Raw genomic sequence first — 20,564 nt, 5'->3', positions numbered from 1 at the left:
GTTATTGTTGTCATTTTGAGTCATGATGGTCTTGTTAAGCAGACTAAGCCATTCAGTCCATATAAATGATAAAAGGGATGAAAGACTTGATTAATATGACCTCTTTTGATTGCCCTGGTTATCAGAATCTATTCATTGTGGTTGTTCTCTGATTGTACCACAGATTAGTCTGACTTGCATGAATTGGTCTCTTGGGTTTTAGATTGAACAGGCACGTGTCATGCTCTGCAGAAAACAATCCTCTGTTTGGAGGTATCTTTTGTTTGAAAAATTGTCAGATTGAAGCCTGACTTAAAAATAAAAAGACTATATAAACAGGGAGCAGGGATCCTGAAGTTGCCATGCACAATTTCTAAATATACATCCCTTTGTACAAATTACTTTATATAAATATTGTGCAAATCTCTGGCTACTTTTGTCCATTTCTTTGGAGACTGTCTCCTTTTTTGGTAATACACAAGGTGATGTGCCCTGATGTTGATGGTTCTATTGTTGGTCTTGTGTAGTTTTGCTTTACAATTTTATGGAGTGCTAGGGTAGATTTGCATGGTCTAAAGTACCATCAGATAAATGTTGGCTTCTTTCTGTGGGTTCCTGGAAAAAAGGAACCATTTACATACATACATGCACGTACATACGTATACAGTATGTACAGACACTGCTTGTTACAGTTCCAAATATTCAATCCAGGAAACTGATTTTCTTCAAGAGCTGTGCAAAACAATATACCAAATTCTTCCTTGAATCCTGCAGTGATATGGTCAAAAAACAACTTCCTGTTTGTGGAGGTTGAAAGTACCTTGTCAAAAGTAACAGTGTTGCCAATAACATGTTACATTTGAGAGTAAAACTAATTCTAGATTTTTGTCATTTTACTCCAAATTCCTGTCTGATCCATCCATCTGCCATCTTCCCATGCTTTGTTTATATTAGGTCAAGGAACTTTGATTTTTCTTTACCATTAAAATTAATTCTACTTTTCTAAATGCATTTTATTTATTAATAATAGTAATAGTAATCTTAGAACTACAGAGCTAGAAGGGACCCTATGGACCACTGAGTCCAAACCCTGTCCCAACCTTTGGACCTGCAGCTAGAAAGTTAAACAAATAAGCCAGAGGTCTCACACATGCGGCCCGGGGGCCATTTGCGGCCCGCCCGATGATAGTTTGTGGCCCCTGCCTTGCCTGCCTCCTGAAGCACCCACACATCCTCTGCTGTCAAGAGTCAAAAAAAGCCTCGCCTTGCTCACCAGCTCTCTCCCAAGACAGTGCCTCTTGCACCCTCCATCCGGAACTGCATCCTGCCAGTTCCGGAGAGAAGGTGCAAGAGGCACTGTCTTGAGGAGAGCCGGTGAGCGATGCCCAAGAGCGGAGCTTGCTCCCGGCCTGTCCTTGAAGAGCGCCTCCAACAGTGCAGCCAACAGCAGCTGCCGCCACTGCCGCCTCTTCCAGGGAAGCGGCTCTCTGGCTCTCTTTCTCAGCAACCCCAGCACCAGCCCAGCCAGTGGCCACCTCTGTGCCCAGCAGTGCTTCCTCCTCCTCTTCGTCCTTCTTCAGCCGCCTCTGCTCTGGAGGCTGCCTGGGCTTGCCTCACAAAGTTTGCTCCCCTGTCGTGGTGGGGGTAGCTGCTGCTGCTGAGTGCACCTTTTTCTGAGGGGAGGTCCTCAGAGGAAGGTTGCCAGACCTCTGTGTTTGTGTGCGTGCGCACACACGCAACTGGGGGGGCGCCCCGTTCTGTTTAATTTCACAGGTACCAATGGGAGCTTTTCTCCTTTGGCAAGGCTTAAAAAAAATCTAATGCGGCCCGGCCTCACCCAGACTCTGCCTCCAGTGGCCCCCAGGTAATTTGAGTTTGAGACCCCTGAAATAAGCTATTTAATATATGCATTTATTTGCATTAGTTTCCTAAACATGTTTTATATCTCCTGTAGATTAAAGTTTTCTGTGCATATTTCTCAAATGTTTATACAGTGGTGCCTCGCTTAGCAATGTTAATCCATGCAGCAAAAATTGCTGCTAAGCGATTTCATAGCTAAGCGATATTAAAAAGCCCATAGAAACGCATTAAAACGCCATTAATGCATTCCTATGGGCTTAAAAACTAACCGTAAGTGAAAATCCTCCATAGGGTCGGCCATTTTCAGTACCTCTAAAGCGAGGCAACACAGCAGGTGGCCATTTTGTTTACCCGGTGGCCATTTTGGAACCGCCGATCAGCTGTGCGAAAATGGGGGCCTTGCTATGATCGCTTCCCTGCGATGATCGCAAAGTGAATTTTCCCCATAGGGAACATCGCAAAGCGATCGCTTTTGCGATTGAAAAAACATTGTCGCAAAGTGATTTCTTCATTAAACGGAGCGATCGCTATGTGAGGCACCACTGTATTTTAAACATTCATATTTTCCTATGTGTGTATGATTTTGTGTATGTAAAGCATACTGTAATCTTTGCAACTGTGCAAATTCATGATGTAAGCATGTGTACATATAGTATGTGTACTTTTGCAACAAATCTCAAGAGGTGCAAAATGGATAATTTTATCAAGCATCTCAAGACCACAAAATAATTTTCTGGTCAGGATAATTGTGTTATTTAAAAGGTAACATAGAAGGTGGTAATATTTTACTTTTTAAAAGCTTACTAAGCATCATTTGCTCATTACTCCTGAAATGTTAATTTTGTGGGAAACTTTGGAATAGAAAAAATGGGCATTTTAAAAAATTGTGAATGCACTTAAAGAATAATAATTTAAAAGTAAGATGTTACACAATAGTGACATACTGCACTTAAATAAAGAACAATGAGTAATCATTTACCTCATTTTAAATAAAAATACTTAATGTGCCATTAAAAAATTTTCAGTAACATTCCAAGCTCTCTGTCTTTCACATCCAAGCCTTTTCCAAACCTATGATAAACTCATTTGCTGGCATTATGTAGTTTCAATGGCCTGGATTGGTAATGACTCTGACAATAATTATGTAGTGGGGAAAAAACCAGATTTAAACATTCATGTAATCTGGCAAATATGCTACAACAGTTTCACAAGATGGTGAAATAGGAATTAATTGTAACTTAAAATTGATGATGATGATGATGATGATGATGATTTGCTTTCATAAATGTTGCTGTTAAGAATAAATTACAAAATATGACTTTGGAATAGAGGTGGGTTCAGACAATGGCCAAACAGATGTTCTGCAGCAGTTCAGTGCCCCACCCCCCCTTGGTGGGTGCCCACTCAGAAGCAGTACCCTGGCTTCTCTTCCCTGCCTTCTCTGGCCATTGCCTCTGAGTGGGTGCTCACTGGAGAGGGGCTTCCAAACCCTGGAATGCCTGTTTGGTCATTGTCTGAACTGGTATGAACCACCAAACCGGTGGATCCTGCCTATTTCTACTTTGGAAAACCAATTTCGTATTCATTTTTTCCCAGATGGAAAAGAACCTGAAAACTTCAAATGTATTAAAATGAAAATAGCTGAAAATATTTTATTATTTTTCTATTCATTTCCACTGCCTGGGACACTAAAACACCTTTTTACATGACAACTGCAAATGGGATATTTGTAGTCAACTAATATTATGTCATTGCAATTAATTCTGTTGAGAAATATCTAAAAATACGAAGCAATGTGCGAGATTTGAGGTATCTAGTTCATTACACTTGCTTAATCCCCCATTTTTTTCATTACATTTTTAAACACCTTTAATGCTGGATAGCTCAGTTTTTTAGGTATCTGGCTGTGGAGCTGGAGTTTGGAAGTTTGATTCCCCACTGTACTTCCTGCAAGTAAGCCAGTCTGTGTGGCCTTGGACAAGCTGCACAGCCTTAGGCTACCCGCAGAAGAAGGGAATGGTAAACACAATTCTGTGTATTTACCATTTACTCTAAAAATTCTGTGTATTTACCATTTACTCTAAAAAGGATTTCTATGAGTCCATTGACTTGACAGCACATTGTTGTTGTTGTTTGTAATAAACAACGGTGGTGTAGTGGTTATAATGTTAGACTAAGACTCCAGTAATCCTGATTCAAATCTCCATTAGGCCATGAAGCTCACTGGATAACCTTGGCCCAGTCATGTTCCCTCATCCTGACCTACCTCACAGGTTTTTTGTGCAAGAATAAATAAGCTTTGCTTTGCTTTATAAGGGAAGAAGAAAACCAGATACATCACCATGAGCTCACTGAAGGCACTGTTTAAAAAACAAAACAAAACTATATACTTTCTACCTTAAAAACGCTGAAGTTTGCATCCTATATATGCATTGCTTTAGTTCAAGCCACCACCACCACCCCGAACCTAGTGGTTGCAAACTTTTGGAGGTAACATAAGGAAGGTATCCACTAATATTTTGTTGTGCAACAAATCATACAAGTGAGTGAGTAAGCAGTTGTTAGTTGCAGTTTGTTCCAGAGTACTGAAACTGACTCGATCACTAAAATCTCATATACCTTGAGACCATCTTATGATCTCAAGATGATGGGTAGCATATGAATAATACTTTCAACAAACAAACAAACAAACAAACAAACAAACAAACAAACAAACAAACAAACAAACAAACAAACAATCGTCCTACTTTTTCCTACGCTGAGATTCATGATGGTGCATGGTTAGAGATATAATTTAGTTTCAGTATGTATATTGCTTTATATTGGTTGAAGTCACAACTAGACAGGCCCACTGAAACAACAGAGATTTTGTAAATCAGCACCAATATACCTTCCACTGATTCAATAGGCCTACTCTAGTTGCAACACTATGGGATTTTAGCCATTGTTTTCCATCATGTAACCCCAAATGCACTGTGTGGAGGATCTTGTAAATAACGCATCCACCCACCCACTCTCACACACTTAGACATACTACATGAATGTTTGAAGCTGCTCCAATGTTTTATCTACTAGTTTTGGAATGTCTGTGTACCTCTTTCTTTCTGTAACATAATTATCTGCATGTATCTTGATGTCTTAGTGTTAATTGTAAGTTATCATCTGGTCCAGTAAAATATAGTGACAAATGAGGCCTGAGAACTAAACTTATAGCCCAGTCACAAATCTGGTTTCATTATCTTGTGGTTTTGATACCTTCATGTCATATGATGAACTTAATCCCTACTTGGGTATTGGAAAAAAATACAATGTGTTATCTTAGATGTGCATTCTTTTAAGCTGGGGTCATTTTTTTTCTTTAGATAGAAAGGTTTATGTTCTAGTTCCAGCCATAAGATTGAAAAGATGGTGGGGGGAGGGAAAAAGAAAAATGGCAGCTTAAAAACCATCTCGTACTGCACTTCTGAAGTTAGTCTGAACTCTTTCATACTTGCCAACTTGGACTCCACCAGCTGATATATTGAGGATTGGGTGCAGATGGGAATGCCAAGAACCTTTTTCTGTGTATCTTTGTAGTTAGACTCTGGCATACAGATTAAGATGGGAACTCATGAGTTACTATAATTAAAATGTGACAGAACATGAGAAGTGGACATTATAAGTGCCACAGAAAGAAGCAATATAAAAAACTATACTCCCTCGAACAGGGTTTTAGCGCAGATATTTGAGCCCTGACGTACTGTATGTTCTCAATGTCTTATTGCTCAATAGGATGCAGAACTCCAGTAGTGTCTTGTATGATTCAATGTAGTTTTGAGACAGTGAAGTCACAAAATACAGCCTACTAATTGGTCCCTTTTAGGTTGAAATGGTGTATCTGTTTTTTGGTTTGGTTTTTTTTTTAATTATTACATGGCATAGCACTGGTACTCTGACCACATGGGGTTCCAGTTATGTAGAAATATCAGGTTTGTGTCAAACGTGGAGGAGTAAATTCCAGCCCCATAAATTTACTACCTTTGAATAATATTCTATGAGATTCAGATACAAGCACTTTTAAAAACATATATTTGGTGTGAATACAAATTTAAACAGTGAAGCAATACTCATTTGAGCTCCTAGCAGACTGTCATTTTGAGCATGCCAATACAAGGGTGTTCATATCATTTTCAGTATTAGATCTACAGAGAAAATACTTTTGCAGGCCAAAATAATCTTAGTCAAGAAAGATTAGAGCTATCAGGCAATGTTGTTAGCAAGAGTAATAATGGGAAGACTGAGAAGCTAGCAAAGCTAAACAAGACAGCAAGATGATGGATTTAGGAGGAGTAAATATATTGTGAAGCTAGGTTCCTTAGGTTGGAAGGCAGTGGGGCTAGTAGGAGATAAAATATAACTGCAATTAATTTTTTCCTTAGTATTTTCTCCTGGAAATATTTGCATGTTTGCCAGTGCCTGCTTTCCATTCCAAAGAACACATCCTGTTTTACCAGGTGAACCTGCAAAAGACTCAAGTCTGAAATTCTGAGATCAGTGTAGACTAGCATCCTCCAAAATAGATTCTTTCAAATGTTTTCGACTGCAATGTTACCATGTTATCTGACTGCTAAAGATATTGGGTATTAGCTGTAGTGAGTGGTGATGATAGGATTTCCAGTTGAAAATGCACCTGTGTATATATGCTGGGAACTGACAGTGTTATTACTTTTGATGAACCTGAAGCACAATGGCATTTCATATTTGATACTTTGCAGGTAGTGGTATTTTCTGGTTGCTAGTATTTGACATCCATTGATGCCTTTCAAATGGAAGGATCAAGAATTGCAAAGAAGCCTTAATCACATTTCAAGGTTAAATTTCATTCTGAATACTTATTTGAAATTAGACAATTTTAAATCATGATATTAGTAATTATGCCACATTTTGAATATTGGTAGAAATTCATCACCTTTTGTGATGAATTTGGGAAAAAATGATCATATTTTAGTCAATCAGGACTAAATTCCATTGACTTTTGAGCAAGACTGAGTTTGGCTCAATCCCGTCTCCCATCCAAAAATTACATCTTATGAATGCAAAGAAAGTTGCAACCCATAGAAAGCATTCTTCCATGAGTGTATCTCCCCTTATATGAACATAACTCTGTGGAGCAAAATGCAGTGGATAGAATTCTATTACTTATGTATGCCAGCATAAATCTGGCAGCATAAATCTCAGTTGGTAATGTCATAAAGCAGCGTATCCTGTCATGTTATATCATATATTGATACTGGCAAGTCATCATAGATATTGTGTTGAAATATGCATATGTACACATTCCAGGGTTCTTTTCTTCTTCTATAATATGTCTACTAACTGTGTGGTGTCTTTATTTGATTCACTACATAGCCTACATATAATCCTACCTAGATCTACTCTACTTCATTATATTCAATTTGGAATAGTAAGTTACATTTTAAAGAAATACGGGCTGAAATTCAGTAGCAAGTTGCAACTAGAATATGGCCATTGAATCAGTGATTCCTCCATAAGTTCCATTGATTCAAGTTGCAACTTACTACTGGATTTCAGCCATTCGGTACTTTCTCTAATTGCTTAAAGTCTCTTATCGGTTTTAAGTAAGTGTATTCTAGTTATAATAAGCAATTACTGTATTTATTTATTTATTTATTTATTTATTTATTTATTTATTTATTTATTTATTTATTGGACTTATATACCGCCCCATAGCGCTACAAGCACTCTCCGGGTGGTTTACAATTTTTAATTATACAGGCTACACATTGCCCCCCCCCAGCAAGCTGGGTACTCATTTTACCGACCTCGGAAGGATGGAAGGCTGAGTCAACCTTGAGCCGGCTACCTGGGATTTGAACCCCAGGTCATGAGCACAGTTTTAGCTGCAGTACAGCGTTTTAACCACTGCGCCACGAGGCTGTATGCTTTTATTTTGGAAGGATATAAAGAATCAATGAATTTTAAAATTTTAGTCAGTGGTTTAAATTTTTTCTTCAGATTCCTGACTTAAATTGTTGATGAGCATGGTGTTGGTAGTTTCTATTGTTAAAATAGATGTGTGGATCATTTCTTTTAGTTAGATTCCGGACCTGTTTTGAATTTGTAATCATAGGGGCTTCTAAGACAAATGGAAGTACTGCTATAGAAATTGGAAACAGCTTGATACAGATGTTTAATGGGTGAGGCAAATGCTAGATGTCTTGCAGATACCTTAGCCATACAGTAATTCAGGTTCAGAAGAGTGGCTCATAATGACATAATGCTCTGAAAAGGCAATCAATGACTTTGATTCCATATTGGTAATCAATCTTTTCATAAAATGTGCATGAAAGTGGGGGTTTCTGCCAATCTCTAGTTTGCAGTTTTATTCAGATGCTCCTAGGGGAGATTCAAGATGCTGAACCCTATTTCTAAACTAGTTCAGCACCTTGGATAGTGCCTTATTCATTGCAAGCAGAGGACAATTGTTATTAAGGAAAGAATGGCATTTTCTCAGGGACACATCATAGCAGACTGACCTTTGGGAAAATGTGACATCTCTAAAACAGAATAGCTGTCTTAAGGGAGACATCTGGATCTTATGCCTGTGAAATTTGGAAGGCTCACTAACAGCTTGAATTTTCCTTTGCCCTGAACAGATGAGAAAGCAGTTTCTTTGTGATTATTGTATGTATGCTTAAGGCACATTTATTGCATTTAGTTTCTCTTGCTGGCAAATGAAAGTTTGGATTTGGAACATTATAACCCAAATCCAAAGGAGTGTGGTTGATGTTAATATTTAAATTGTGCTTAAGGAAATAGCAGCAAATGTGAAAGATAAAAATGTTATGTATGAAATAATGCAACTGTGCATGCCTGAATTTCTGTCTGTCTGTATATGCTGCAGCCTCATTGGGGAATCTAGTTATATGTGCCCTTTTTTGTTCTATGTAACAGTGTTCATTGTGTTTCCAAAATCTAGCACTGAAAACCTTGGAAACACCCTCCCAATTTCAGTTGGGAGGGTGTTCCACCCTTGGCTATGGAACACCCCCCCAACTGAAATTCGTCTGGCACCCTCGCTAGGTGTTTTCAAAAGCCATTTAAAAACTTGGCTCTTCAAGCAGGCCTTCCCTCCAGTTAATTAATTCATCTTACATTTTTTTTCCTTGAGTCATGTCATCTTGGTAATATGTTGTTAAGAATTAATTGCTATAACTGTCTTTGACGATTTTTATACATGTCATATTGTTGTGTTTTTATCCACGTAAGCCACCCCGAGTAGACATTGTCTAGGGGAGTAGGGTAAAAATCTAATAAATAAATAAATAAATAAATAAATAAATAGTTCTCTCTCTCTCTCTCTCTCTCTCTCTCTCTCTCAATAACACACTGTTATGATGTTGGCCTGATATACCAATATCATGTTTGCATGAGAACAAAATACTTGAATTATGTTAGCATTTTATTTGTTATTGGACAATCATAGAATCGGGTAGTAGTCAGAAGTGTGTTCACCTAAGCTTTTTTGTGATAGTGGGAGTGACTTTGCTGTTTCAATTTGTTGGTTCTCCCATGTTGATTCAACACTAATTCAATCTAGCTAGTGTGGGTTTAACTGCACTAATTTCTATTAGTTCATTTTTTAAAATTGTTTTTGTTAGACACCTGTGGCAAAGTGTTAATAAAACAAAACGGTTTGATACAGTAAGTTCAAGCAGCTAGATTGACTTGCAAATGGATAGTGAGATTACTAAACAAAAATCAGATGAGTTTGGAAGCATGGTTGTAGTTTAATCAGTGATCTCTTTCTCTGTCTATTATTCTTTATAGAGGTAATAAGGACTTTACTGTATTTTTTCTGGAGTTATGAAATTATGTTTTATTTTCTTGTCATTTGGTAGGATTTTGGTAAGAAAGGTTCTGGTGCTGAATTTAACTATTTAATGTTGAATTTATCTGCATCTAACTGGTTTGTTCTTGAGGTTTTTTGAGCACTTCCACTCCTTTTACTAGAATGCCATTAAATATATTTTCTCAAGGGACTATTGCCATGTTGTTACAAAAAAGGTTTAAGCTAAAATGAAACACCAAAGAGCAAGTTAGTATGTTGCAGGAACAAACAATAAAGAATCTTTTGCATCTTAAAGACTAACAACAAAGTGTATTTGGAATGAGTGTTCATGGACTTTAGTCCATTTCTTTAGATGCACCTTTTTTGGGTTGATACATGTAAGGGAAAACATATCTTGGGCTTCTGTGAACAACAGAATGCATGCATTTTATAGTCTTTATTACCATTCACAATATAATTCTAATTCAGTTTAGAAGAGTCTACAGTATTACTAACTGGTGGATGGCATTTGCTTCCCTAAATTATTATTATTGGTTGCCAACCCAAGTGCTCTAAAAGGCAGTCATGATATTTCAATACTTTGTAAATGTTTCTATTTTCCTTTTAACCTCTCACGTTGTTTTTTAACCAAATGCCCATCTGGTAGGAGCATTTGTTATAAACATAGCGGAATGGTTCTTTGAAGCAAGCGCGCCTTCTGTCTCGCTCCCTAAACAATATTTTTTTTCTCACATCCCACATTATTCTAATTTCTATCTAATCTTCATTGCTGAGAATGTTAACTCTTTTTAGCCAAATTTTATTGTTCTACCATATTAAATTTGCTAATTTATTCCTGCTGTTGAGGTCACTTGTTTTAAAAAAAAAAGTTAAAGTAATTCTCTAAATTGAGACAAAAACATTGGTTACACTGTAGATGTTATTTCTTTTTTCCTTTAGCAACAATATTGATTTCCATTGAAGCAAACAGATGAGCCTTTTTAATGCAAAGTGCTAGAATTCACTAAAAAGGTTAAAACTGAAGTGAGTAATTTTCAGCACATAATATGCGATTGTTAATTTTAGCTTTGTGCGTAGGAGCTGTTATGACTTGAACAGCCGGCTCTAGCCTTCATTAGAGAAGAAGCACACAGTATTTGAGACAGGTGGAGTTGGATCAAGCTGTGAATGTGATTTGCTTGAAGCTGGTCATTAGTGTTAGAAATCTGGTGGCTATTTACTTTATCTTTTAACTCTATCATGATTATAACCATTATTAGTAGTATTTACCTTTTGTCTTTCTTTCCCTTCCTGCCAGGTGGATAACAATGATCTGTCAAACTCTCAAAAGGAACAGCATGGAAACTGACAATCTGAACTGTTAATGGGGTCATGGGACTCACATTGCCGTTGATCACTTGTGTGGATTTAACCAGTGAAGAGAAACAGAAACTGCTAGAACGGCATCAGGCATTAGCAGAGCACTGAAGGTAAACAGCTTCTTTTGTTGCATACTTAATGGCAGGAGAACACTTAATTTATGTGAGTTTGTAGCATGCTCAGACAATTGCGTCAAGTCTGCAGAGGTGTAGCAGATGTGTATGTTGGTTCATTACTCATAAAAAAGAGTAAAAATTCAATAGACAATAAAATGCATCTGATTAATATATAATTTGGAAGAAAGAACGGTACAATTTAAAATATAACACCCTTCGCATAAAAGATATACGAGAAAATATACTGCTATGAGAAAAAGGGAGCAACTTGACAATATAAGTTTATAATATACACAAATAACTGATAGTTTAATTATTATGAAACCCTTCTTTCAGCTCCCCAATGTTTGCATACAGAGAAATACAAAATATGCAAGTTTTCAAAGGATCTCATAGTTTTTATTTTCCTCCCCCCCCCCCAAGTCATGCTCCACTTAAACATTTAATTGTAGCGCAGGTCAGTTTGTGATCCTTCTCAGTGGCAAAGCAACACATTTTTCTTTGAAATAAACATAGAAAGGAAGCACTGTGAAGATCCGCTCAGTGTTAATTGTAGCCTGTAAAGGCAACATGATGATGTCTATGTTCATCTAATAACTGTTATTAAATTGTGAGAATGCTAAATACTGAAATCTGTTCTGAAATAACTTGTCTCCTCCACACTTATTTTTCTTCTGAATATGATTTTCTTCCTGTTTGTTTTTCTTTTCTTTTAAAGGCAAAGTGGAGAAAGCCAAAAATGCTAAATTATTCATGAATTAAATTTGACAACTGATGCGTAGGGAGGTGTCAACAGGGTGTTTTATGGTTAGGGAGAGTTAAATAATAATACGTTTTAACTTTGAAAAGCCATTTTGAGCTCCTCTACAGCTGACTGGTGTGAGCTGAGAGCAATGCCATGCAGTGAAGATATCTTCATCAGAGCTACCTTGCCAAGGGCTTCTAGGCAGATTTCCACTGCTCTGGAGAGGGACATGGGTTTTAGAAGTAGCTTTTGATTTATAAATGGATCTGTCAGTGTAATGCCTAGAAATGGTGACAATGAGGGATTTATTTCCAAATTTAGTGTTAACATTTCTGTTGCATAAATAACACTGCAACCAGATATATTTTATGTTTTAATGTAAATAGTGCTATAATTGGGGGGGATATACATAGAAGATTACTTGACTGATTAAAGTGTATGAATTGTGTCTTTGATTGTTCTTGTTTTCATTTTTGTTTTTATTATGGTCAAATCTAATCTCCAAGCTATAATTGTGAATGAATTATCATGTATTTGTTGCATCCCCTCCTTGATTTAAAAAAGTGCCAAACCATCCAGACTTCTGCAGCTACAGGGTGGAAAGGGGGTGGGATGAGGAATTTCAACCACACCTACTTGTTTTAATACGGTTGAAATCAAGCTCTTCTGCCTTCTTCACTTTTACGTAATTCTACTTTCAACTAGAATGAAAGAGTTCATTACTGCCTCCTAAATCAAACTGCTCCAATTCCTGATCTCCTTTTTGGGTCTTGTTAGCTGATTATAAAGGAAACAAAAATATCTGTCATGAGGGTAAAACACCACATTCCATCGCTATGTTGCTATTGTTGTTTTTCATGTCTTGTCCTTGCAGGCCATCAAGTTCTGTTCTTTTAATTTCTACCTGGGAGAATGTCTGAGCAGGGAAAAGGAGAAGAAGCTGGAAACGAACAAGACTCAGCCGTCTCCCAACAAGAGAATTGCATCCTTAGCTCAGAGGCAGATGAAAAGGAAGAAAATGGAAAGTCAGACCAGGTAAGAAAATTAAGTAACTTTTCAGTTAAAAGTGGTTTATAACTTTATTTGTCTCTGTAGTTTCATTTTCATATCAATTGTACAGTAGTCAGTCTTTTCTTCTATTAGATTTTCAGTCACTTTTTCATAACCCTCCCTGCCCCAATTCAAATTTCAAGTAGATGTTGCATACACTTTCATTCTGAAAGATCAGAATGCCTCACAGTTATCTTCAGGGTGTGTTATCACCATTACTTTTGCAGTAAATACACATTAGGTCAAACTGTAAAAATGCTAAGAGAGGAAACTCTCTCTATGGAAATAAAATACTGGGAAATACAGTTGATATCTCTAAAGGCAATTATGTCTATAACCTTTGTAGTAAAGATACATGATATCGACCTTTCAATTTGTTTGATAAGAAATAGTAATATTACTTAAATTGTCAGGCTCCTTTTAATTTTCTCAGTATATGTATTAAAATGTGAGAAGATAAAAGCTAGGATTCAGAGGATTTCTTTGATATTGATTTAAATATAATATTGTATGTATACGAAATCTTTTACATCTATATAAAAGCAAAAGCAATCATAACTGGGTAACACCACTAAGATCAATACAAAAGGCTCCTTACAGAGTCATTCTTAGGTCCATAAGAAAGCATATTTTGACCATCACTGCATGAGACAGGTACCTCATGAATGATTTAATGAAGTGCTGTTATTTTTTAATGTGTATTTTCCACCCATAATCATACATAATTTGTCACTTGTTTTTCACAGAAACGAGGTGCTAACCAGAACCAGCAGAAAAAGAGATCCAAGGTAGAATTTTTGACTACTTGGGATGAATTGTTGCATGCGTGGGATGATTGTGATATGTTATTTCTATTTTTTTAATTGTTATTCATGCTTTAGGTAAGTGTTATAAGGTCAGTAGGCTTTCATGAAATATTAGTGATTTCCACTGTTACCATTCTGTGACCATTCAAGGCTTCTATGTTTTCATATATTTGTAGTTTGTACTATTCGCCACTGGAGACGGAGGAAAAACTAGACTGTTTCGTTTTCCTACTCTGGATAAATGTTATCTGTTATAGGCATTTAGTTCCCAGATCTTAAGAGCAGCGGGCAAGCTCAAAGACAGATCTATGTGGTCAGTTTAATTTTTAAAAAATCTTGGCATTTTTTTTAGTCCAATGTAAAAATGAATAAACTAATACAGTTAAGTGTGATGACTCAGTTCCATTTTTCATTTATGAACATTTGCCAATTTTTGTTTTATCTTAAATTCTGCGTAAGGAATAAATTATTTTTGGCTTTCATGGTATCAGTATTTCCTCTGTCCCAATAACTCAGTAGCATGGTCCTGCATGTCAGTAAACGTTTTTGGTACAGCAGTGTTTATTTTAATTTATCTGATAAACAGTATGGACATCTAGTATCTCCATCTCTCTATCTACACCACATACATGTGTGTGCATGTATGCACAGGAGCATGCACATCTTGCTGTTCAGAAGTGATTTCCCTTTTTCTATATTTCAGTCAGGAGGGAAGGCAAAACTTGTACGAAGTCTCGCTGTATGCGAAGAATCATCCCCTCGCCTGGAAGCTGAGAATGACAATCAGGTATCTAAAATTTTAGCTGCATGATTAACTTTTTTTTTGATATGCATGGTAACATTGCTTTAAAGTTGTTTGTTGATTTTGGGGAAAAGAACATACACAAGAGCATACTTGATTATTATAACTGCTTTGGAAGTTTTCTGGTGTTTAGTGTGTACTTATTTTGAAATGCATGAGTAGTTCAACAGTGTGTCACAGGGTATTATTTGCTTTTTTTTCCAGACCCCCTGAAAATTTCAACAAATGGAAAGGAATTCAAAAGAATTCAGATTAATTATTTTTTAAAAAAATTCAAACAAAAAAAATAGAATTGTTATTTTCTCTAAAGCTATCTCTTTTAACACATCACCAGGCATAGTATTCTAACTGCACTCTGGCTTCTAATTCATGAAAGGTCTATGTATTAGTTCCCTGAACCTATTTCCTGAGCTGCCAAATTTTTTACCCTTTAAGTTACAGTTCTCTAGAAGCAAGTGCATTGTATTCCATATGGTTCATTTTTCTGATTCTTGGTGCCAATTTTCTAATATTGCAAAGTGTGTATTTGAGTGAGTCTGTATTGATGTTGTATGCAATTCATTCCAAAGAAATATATCTATATATAGATATCTATATATTTATGGATCAAGTCAGGAAAATTTTATCTAACATATTTTAGTATTTTACAAAACCTTCCTTCAGCATGTCTTTCAAAAAGCTTACATTTTATTTCTGTTTGCTTATAAAAGCAAATTTAACACAAATGCAAACCAAATAGAAATAGAAAAAAAGAAACTTCCTGCCAGTATTTTTTACTTGAATACTCAGACATTATTTGAAGAATGGGATTAGCCATAGAGAGGGAGAGGAGATATGAACTTTCATTAGCACAAATAAATACTCCATTTAAGTGTACTTCCTAATATTTTTCTCTATTAACTTGAAATGAAACAAATCAAACTCTCCTCTTTACTCTTTGCCAAGGAGAGTTTTATTTTTATTTTGAAAGACCAAAAAACCCAGCACCCCATATCTTATAGAGCTGTGGGGGTTTTGTACTTTCTCTTGCTGCTCTACAATGTGTTTATGCAGTAGATCAGTAGATTATTTTATCAATTGTGATAGATGTTTTGAGGAAAAAGCTTCCGCTCAATTTGCTTTACTACAAATATGTGGCTTTCATTCTGCATTTTACTTATGTTTTCTATTGTTTGAAATGGAGACTGCAAGGAGAATAATATAAATATATCAGATTGTATTAAATGTTGCATGGTAGTTTCTGATGTATTCTCTACAAAGGAAAAAGTAATGTTATATTTCATAGAGATGGCAGATACGGACATAAACAACCTTAGGCCAAAAAGAGGAGCAGGGTAATTCATGTTCCTTATGGTCCCTACCATTGTTAAGTTCTAGTACTTGAGATAATTCCTTACCTTGATGCAAAATGTGCGGGGATTAAAGTGTTTTCTGCCACCAAAGCCTGCTCCTTGGTGAAAACTGTCTGCATATAATACTTTAGATAGGAAGCATACTTGACTAACTTTGCACTAAAAGAGTAAGACTTATGTTCTCCTTTTCAAACTGAAAGAAGTACATTGGAAGAGTTGTGCTAGTGGATTTTTTTAATTTTGAACTATTCTTTATTCATTCAGCTTCACTGTTTACAAAGCACAGGGTCTAAATTAACACAGAATGTATAGTACATTGCCAGTACTACAGAGTATGGATTGTACTACCAACCTAATATTTGTATTATATTTAAAGGTTTGCCTTGATTTTCCTGTGTAGGAAAAATCTTGTTACCTGTATTACTTGATCATGAAAACTTACCTGATCACACACTTTGTCCTTATTTTACAAAGAATGTTGCCTCTAATGTTATAGTATTGTTTTAGCAGTGTATTATTGAACATCGAACATCTTTTGTTGTTCACTACACATATCTTGTATGAATGTATTTATAAACGTTGTAATTTTATTATTGAAAAACAAATAAATAAAAAGTGAATACAAGAAACAAACAATAGATTGTTTTCACGACTCTGCAGCAGTTCTGTGTGTTTATTTCAAATGCAGTTAATATTTAGCAATGATATGCTATATGTATGCTACAAAGGTTACGCTGTATGCCTATATGTCTGTTTTAAACTATATGTAAAGTCTGTCTTTCCCTCCATCTTTTGTAAAAAGGCTAATGAACTGTAATAGTTCCTGAAAGTGTCAGAACTGATTATAATTCTTTTCCCATCAGGATGATACAATTGCATTTTTACTTATTTTAGCTAAGCAAGTTACTTGGAGGGAGTTTGAGTCAAGCGATTCCCCCACAAAGCCAAATACAATTGTTAGTCCAAAATAGAGTATCTATTGAATTAGTAGGAACATAGTAAATTAACAGTTATTTAAATTCCATTGATTTAATGGGCCTGTTGGGACTAACCATTGGATTTTGATCATAAATACTAAATAGTTTTCACACCATATTTTCCTCCGGACTCTTAACTTCATTGACTACAATTTGAGAATCATAGGCCCTTAGCTAACATGATGTTATGTCTATTTAATCCCCAGTGATGTCAGTGAAACCTAAATTTTCATAAGCAAAACTGTATAAGCAAAATTGATCAATAAATACACTTAGGCTTTTCTTCCTGACATTCATAATTTGTAAAATCTTCATAGTTCATAGTTTATAAAAATTTCTTTGGGGACTCTTCCTTCAGGTATATTTTTATTTGCTGTTAATAGATCTATCAATTCAAAATGATAATCCTTTCTCAGTAATACTTGTATGATGATATTTGAGTTATTCACTTATTCACGCTTCTTAAGTCAAGTCTACAAACAGTGCTAAACTAAGATAATTTGCATGTCCCATATAAGGACCTGTGCCAAAACACACTGAATAGGAAATACGTACAGTAAATGTTAGAGAAAATATATTAAGCATCATGGTGCAGATACACACAATATATTTTAAATATCACACAAGGAATTTACAGTTTCACTGAGGAATTTAATCTGAATACAGCCATGTTCTTATATAAGTTTTTCTGAAATAAATCCCACTATATTTTAAAATAAATTTACTCTAATAAGTTTTAGATGCTTCTGTCTTTGATACATTTACTCTGAAATGATTCTCTTGGCTTCAGTGGAATTCATTTGGCACCATAGAATTTAATTTTTAAGATTTCAGTTGTAACTTCTCATTACTGCACACTTTTTGCTAGCTACAGTACTTAGTGTATATTTGGAAAGGCATCTCACTGAATCCAGTGTGACATGGAGCAAGAAAACTAAGCTTGTTTTGGAGTACATAAATTATGATTAAAATGGTCATTTATTCAGAATAAAATTCTGATCTTTAATGATGTTATCCAAAATAAATATCAAGAAGTAAAATTTATCCTTCAGAGTAGACTGTTCTTATCCAGTTTACCAAATACTGTTTGGCTTAAGATATTCTGAGCATGGACTTCATTATGCATTTTGGAAGCCATGCCAGTTTTCCTAAATCTGGCCATAAATTATTATATTTTTTTCAACAGGAATCAATACAACTACAGCTTTCAAGTTTTCCCAGCCTACAAGAAGAGGATAAATCTAGTAAAGATGACTCAGAGAAAGAAAAAGAGAAGGATAAAAACAGAGAAAAAGATAAAAACAATGAAAAACCCAAGATAAGAATGTTATCAAAAGGTGAACAAAAATATTTAAGTCATTATTTAGTCATTTTTCATATTCACATACTGTTTGGATGCAAAGTTGCATTTGCCTGTGCGTGTATTTCATCTGATTTGTGCATATATTGGGTATTCTATCTATGTTTGTAGGGTTGTATTATGTGTATTTGTTTCCATATTCTTGGTGCAACACATATTCATTTGGCATTCACTGCTATGCATATAATGTCAGGAAATTCTTCCCGTTTCTTTCTTCCCTGAATCCCACCATAAGCCAGAAAACCTGCTTTGGAGGACAGGAGTAGGTTTTTAGGGAACGTAGAGGATTGCAGGAAGGAGGACACTTGGTCCCTTACATTACTATAATGCATAAACTTTTCAACAAGCCTGCAGCACTTTTGATTCACAAACTGAAATGGAGACTACAACTGCGTATAGCAGATTGTCAAGGACTTGATTCAAAATATGTTTTAACTGCAAAAGCAAAGGAATTCTCAAAAATCTTCCAGGCCATTGTATGTGGTTAATGGGCCCTCTTCATCTTGGAGGAAGGGAAGAGATAGTGCTGGCCTTGCAAACATCCATGTAATTCGGAAAAAGTAATTGTATCTAGGAAGAAGACCATTCTGCAGATTTGTTCATTCATTACGTGCATTCCAGGTTCTTGGGATAAGATCTGCAGTCTATCTCCATCATATAAAAACAGGCCCCTTTCACTGTACGGAAAGTGCTGGAAATGAACTGGAGCATCTCATGTTCAAACTAACAGAGTGAGAATTCTGATTCATTGATTACTTTTTCCTCAAAAAGAGAGGAGTTATACAAATGATGAAAGCAAGTGGGAAGTCACATTGTTGAGCCAATGTCTTCTAGTTATCCCGTTAGATTCAGTCCCAAAGGTGAAATAATTACATACATTGAGTGCGGTCAAGTCAATTTCTACATTTAGAACCCCTTTCCCAACCCCAGTTAGGAATACCTTCTGTATGTTGTGTGTTTGGGTTTGCACATGTGCACAGTGATTGGATACAGTTGTGAAATACCTTCATGAATAAGAAATGTATGAGTGGTCATCTAATTGTGCTAGTAACAATATTATTATAACATTAATTACTATTGGCATTGAATACCATAAATCTTATATTTAGTTTACCACATTTTCACCCTGATAAGAAACTAGTGAGCCCTAGTGATAATCAGGAAGTGGCTGAGAGGGAAGACACACAATGATTTACTTCTCTTCAATGAGAAAGTGATGAAATGGGAACTCTTGTCCCTCTTGGCCCAAATCCAGCATAATGCTAGTGGTGTGAAAATACCTGTAGAACTTTGTGCCAAAACAGTGGCTTCAAACCTTGGGTAATCCAAGTGTTCTTGGACTGCTACTCCCAGAAACCCAAGATAAAATAACTGGTAGTGAAAGCTTCTGGGAATTGTAGTAAAAAAAAAACACCTGGTGTTTTTTTTTTACCCAAGGTTGGGAACCACTGTGCTAAAGTATAACATTGTGCAAGAAGTTATGGAAACAGTTACACAGCTAGATGCACAAGCACTCATGCACCTACTAACAAAAACAACTTTTGAATACCCCATTTGCAATAATTATGAATAGCCCTTGTACTAGCACGATGACATGATTTGATACAGGTCACAGATATCGAGATCTATGCATGCAACCAGAATTGTTATATGAAAGACTTTGTGTTATATACACTACCAAATGGCTGTGCGGAATCCTGGCATAAAAACCTGTTGTTAAATTAATCGTTCTTTGTAAAATTAAATTAAACTTATGCAGATCAACTGTTAGTTAACACTTTAGTTACTTTAAACTGATAATTTATCTGAGTTTGGTCTTAATTTTACACATCTTAATTTCTCACACAGATTATGAGTGGAACATGTATGTAAGATCTATATTTCTAGTTATCCACTCTTGGTAGGTCTCTTTATAATGTATTATGAAGACTTATTATAGACACATAACAGCATTACTGTGCTGAAAATCTTCTCTGAATAATGTGGTTCTAGGCAATTTATGACCAGAACATCCTTCCCCCCAAAAGATAATAGGGTGGCTGATTATGTGCCTTCTACTTAGTTCACATGCTGTCCCTGGTTTTGCTACCTATACATTTTCACACTATGTTGCTTCCTAGGGTTTTATGTGATAGTGGCTTAATAGTATCATTTATTTGATACCATGCAGTACATGAGTTTGGAATATAATCTGTAGGGCACAATCCTAGTTGTAATCCCAGCACCTAAGTGCATTGTGTAATATTGGAGTGAGTGCTCTATAGATTGGCTTCAAATAGACTTCAAGACATGCACAGAGATTTAAT

At 35.9% G+C, this 20,564-nt stretch overlaps 1 protein-coding gene across 22 annotated transcripts in view; it reads left to right on the top strand.

Moving 5' to 3' along the window:
• ARPP21 (cAMP regulated phosphoprotein 21) overlaps positions 1 to 20,564 on the top strand; it is a 161,653-nt gene that overhangs the window by 29,589 nt on the left and 111,500 nt on the right. For 17 of the 22 annotated variants that reach the window (XR_013537400.1, XR_012088470.2, XM_078377531.1 and 14 more), the window contains exons 2-6: positions 10,989 to 11,160; positions 12,786 to 12,946; positions 13,708 to 13,749; positions 14,471 to 14,554; positions 18,085 to 18,235. Coding sequence is in view for 20 of the 22 variants with exons in the window: in XM_078377531.1 (XP_078233657.1) it covers positions 12,824 to 12,946; positions 13,708 to 13,749; positions 14,471 to 14,554; positions 18,085 to 18,235 (400 nt within the window). In the remaining 2 variants the exon portion in view is untranslated. Of the gene's footprint in view, positions 1 to 10,754; positions 10,888 to 10,988; positions 11,161 to 12,785; positions 12,947 to 13,707; positions 13,750 to 14,470; positions 14,555 to 18,084; positions 18,236 to 20,564 lie in introns of those variants that run through there. The other 5 variants (XM_078377535.1, XM_078377533.1, XM_078377526.1 and 2 more) reach the window with 3 other exon arrangements.

Source organism: Pogona vitticeps, chromosome 6 (genome assembly GCF_051106095.1).
Source record: "Pogona vitticeps strain Pit_001003342236 chromosome 6, PviZW2.1, whole genome shotgun sequence".
NCBI classification, from domain to species: Eukaryota; Metazoa; Chordata; class Lepidosauria; order Squamata; family Agamidae; genus Pogona; species Pogona vitticeps.
The sequence above is the reverse complement of the archived record's forward strand: the minus strand, read 5'-3'. Positions and strand labels throughout refer to the sequence as shown.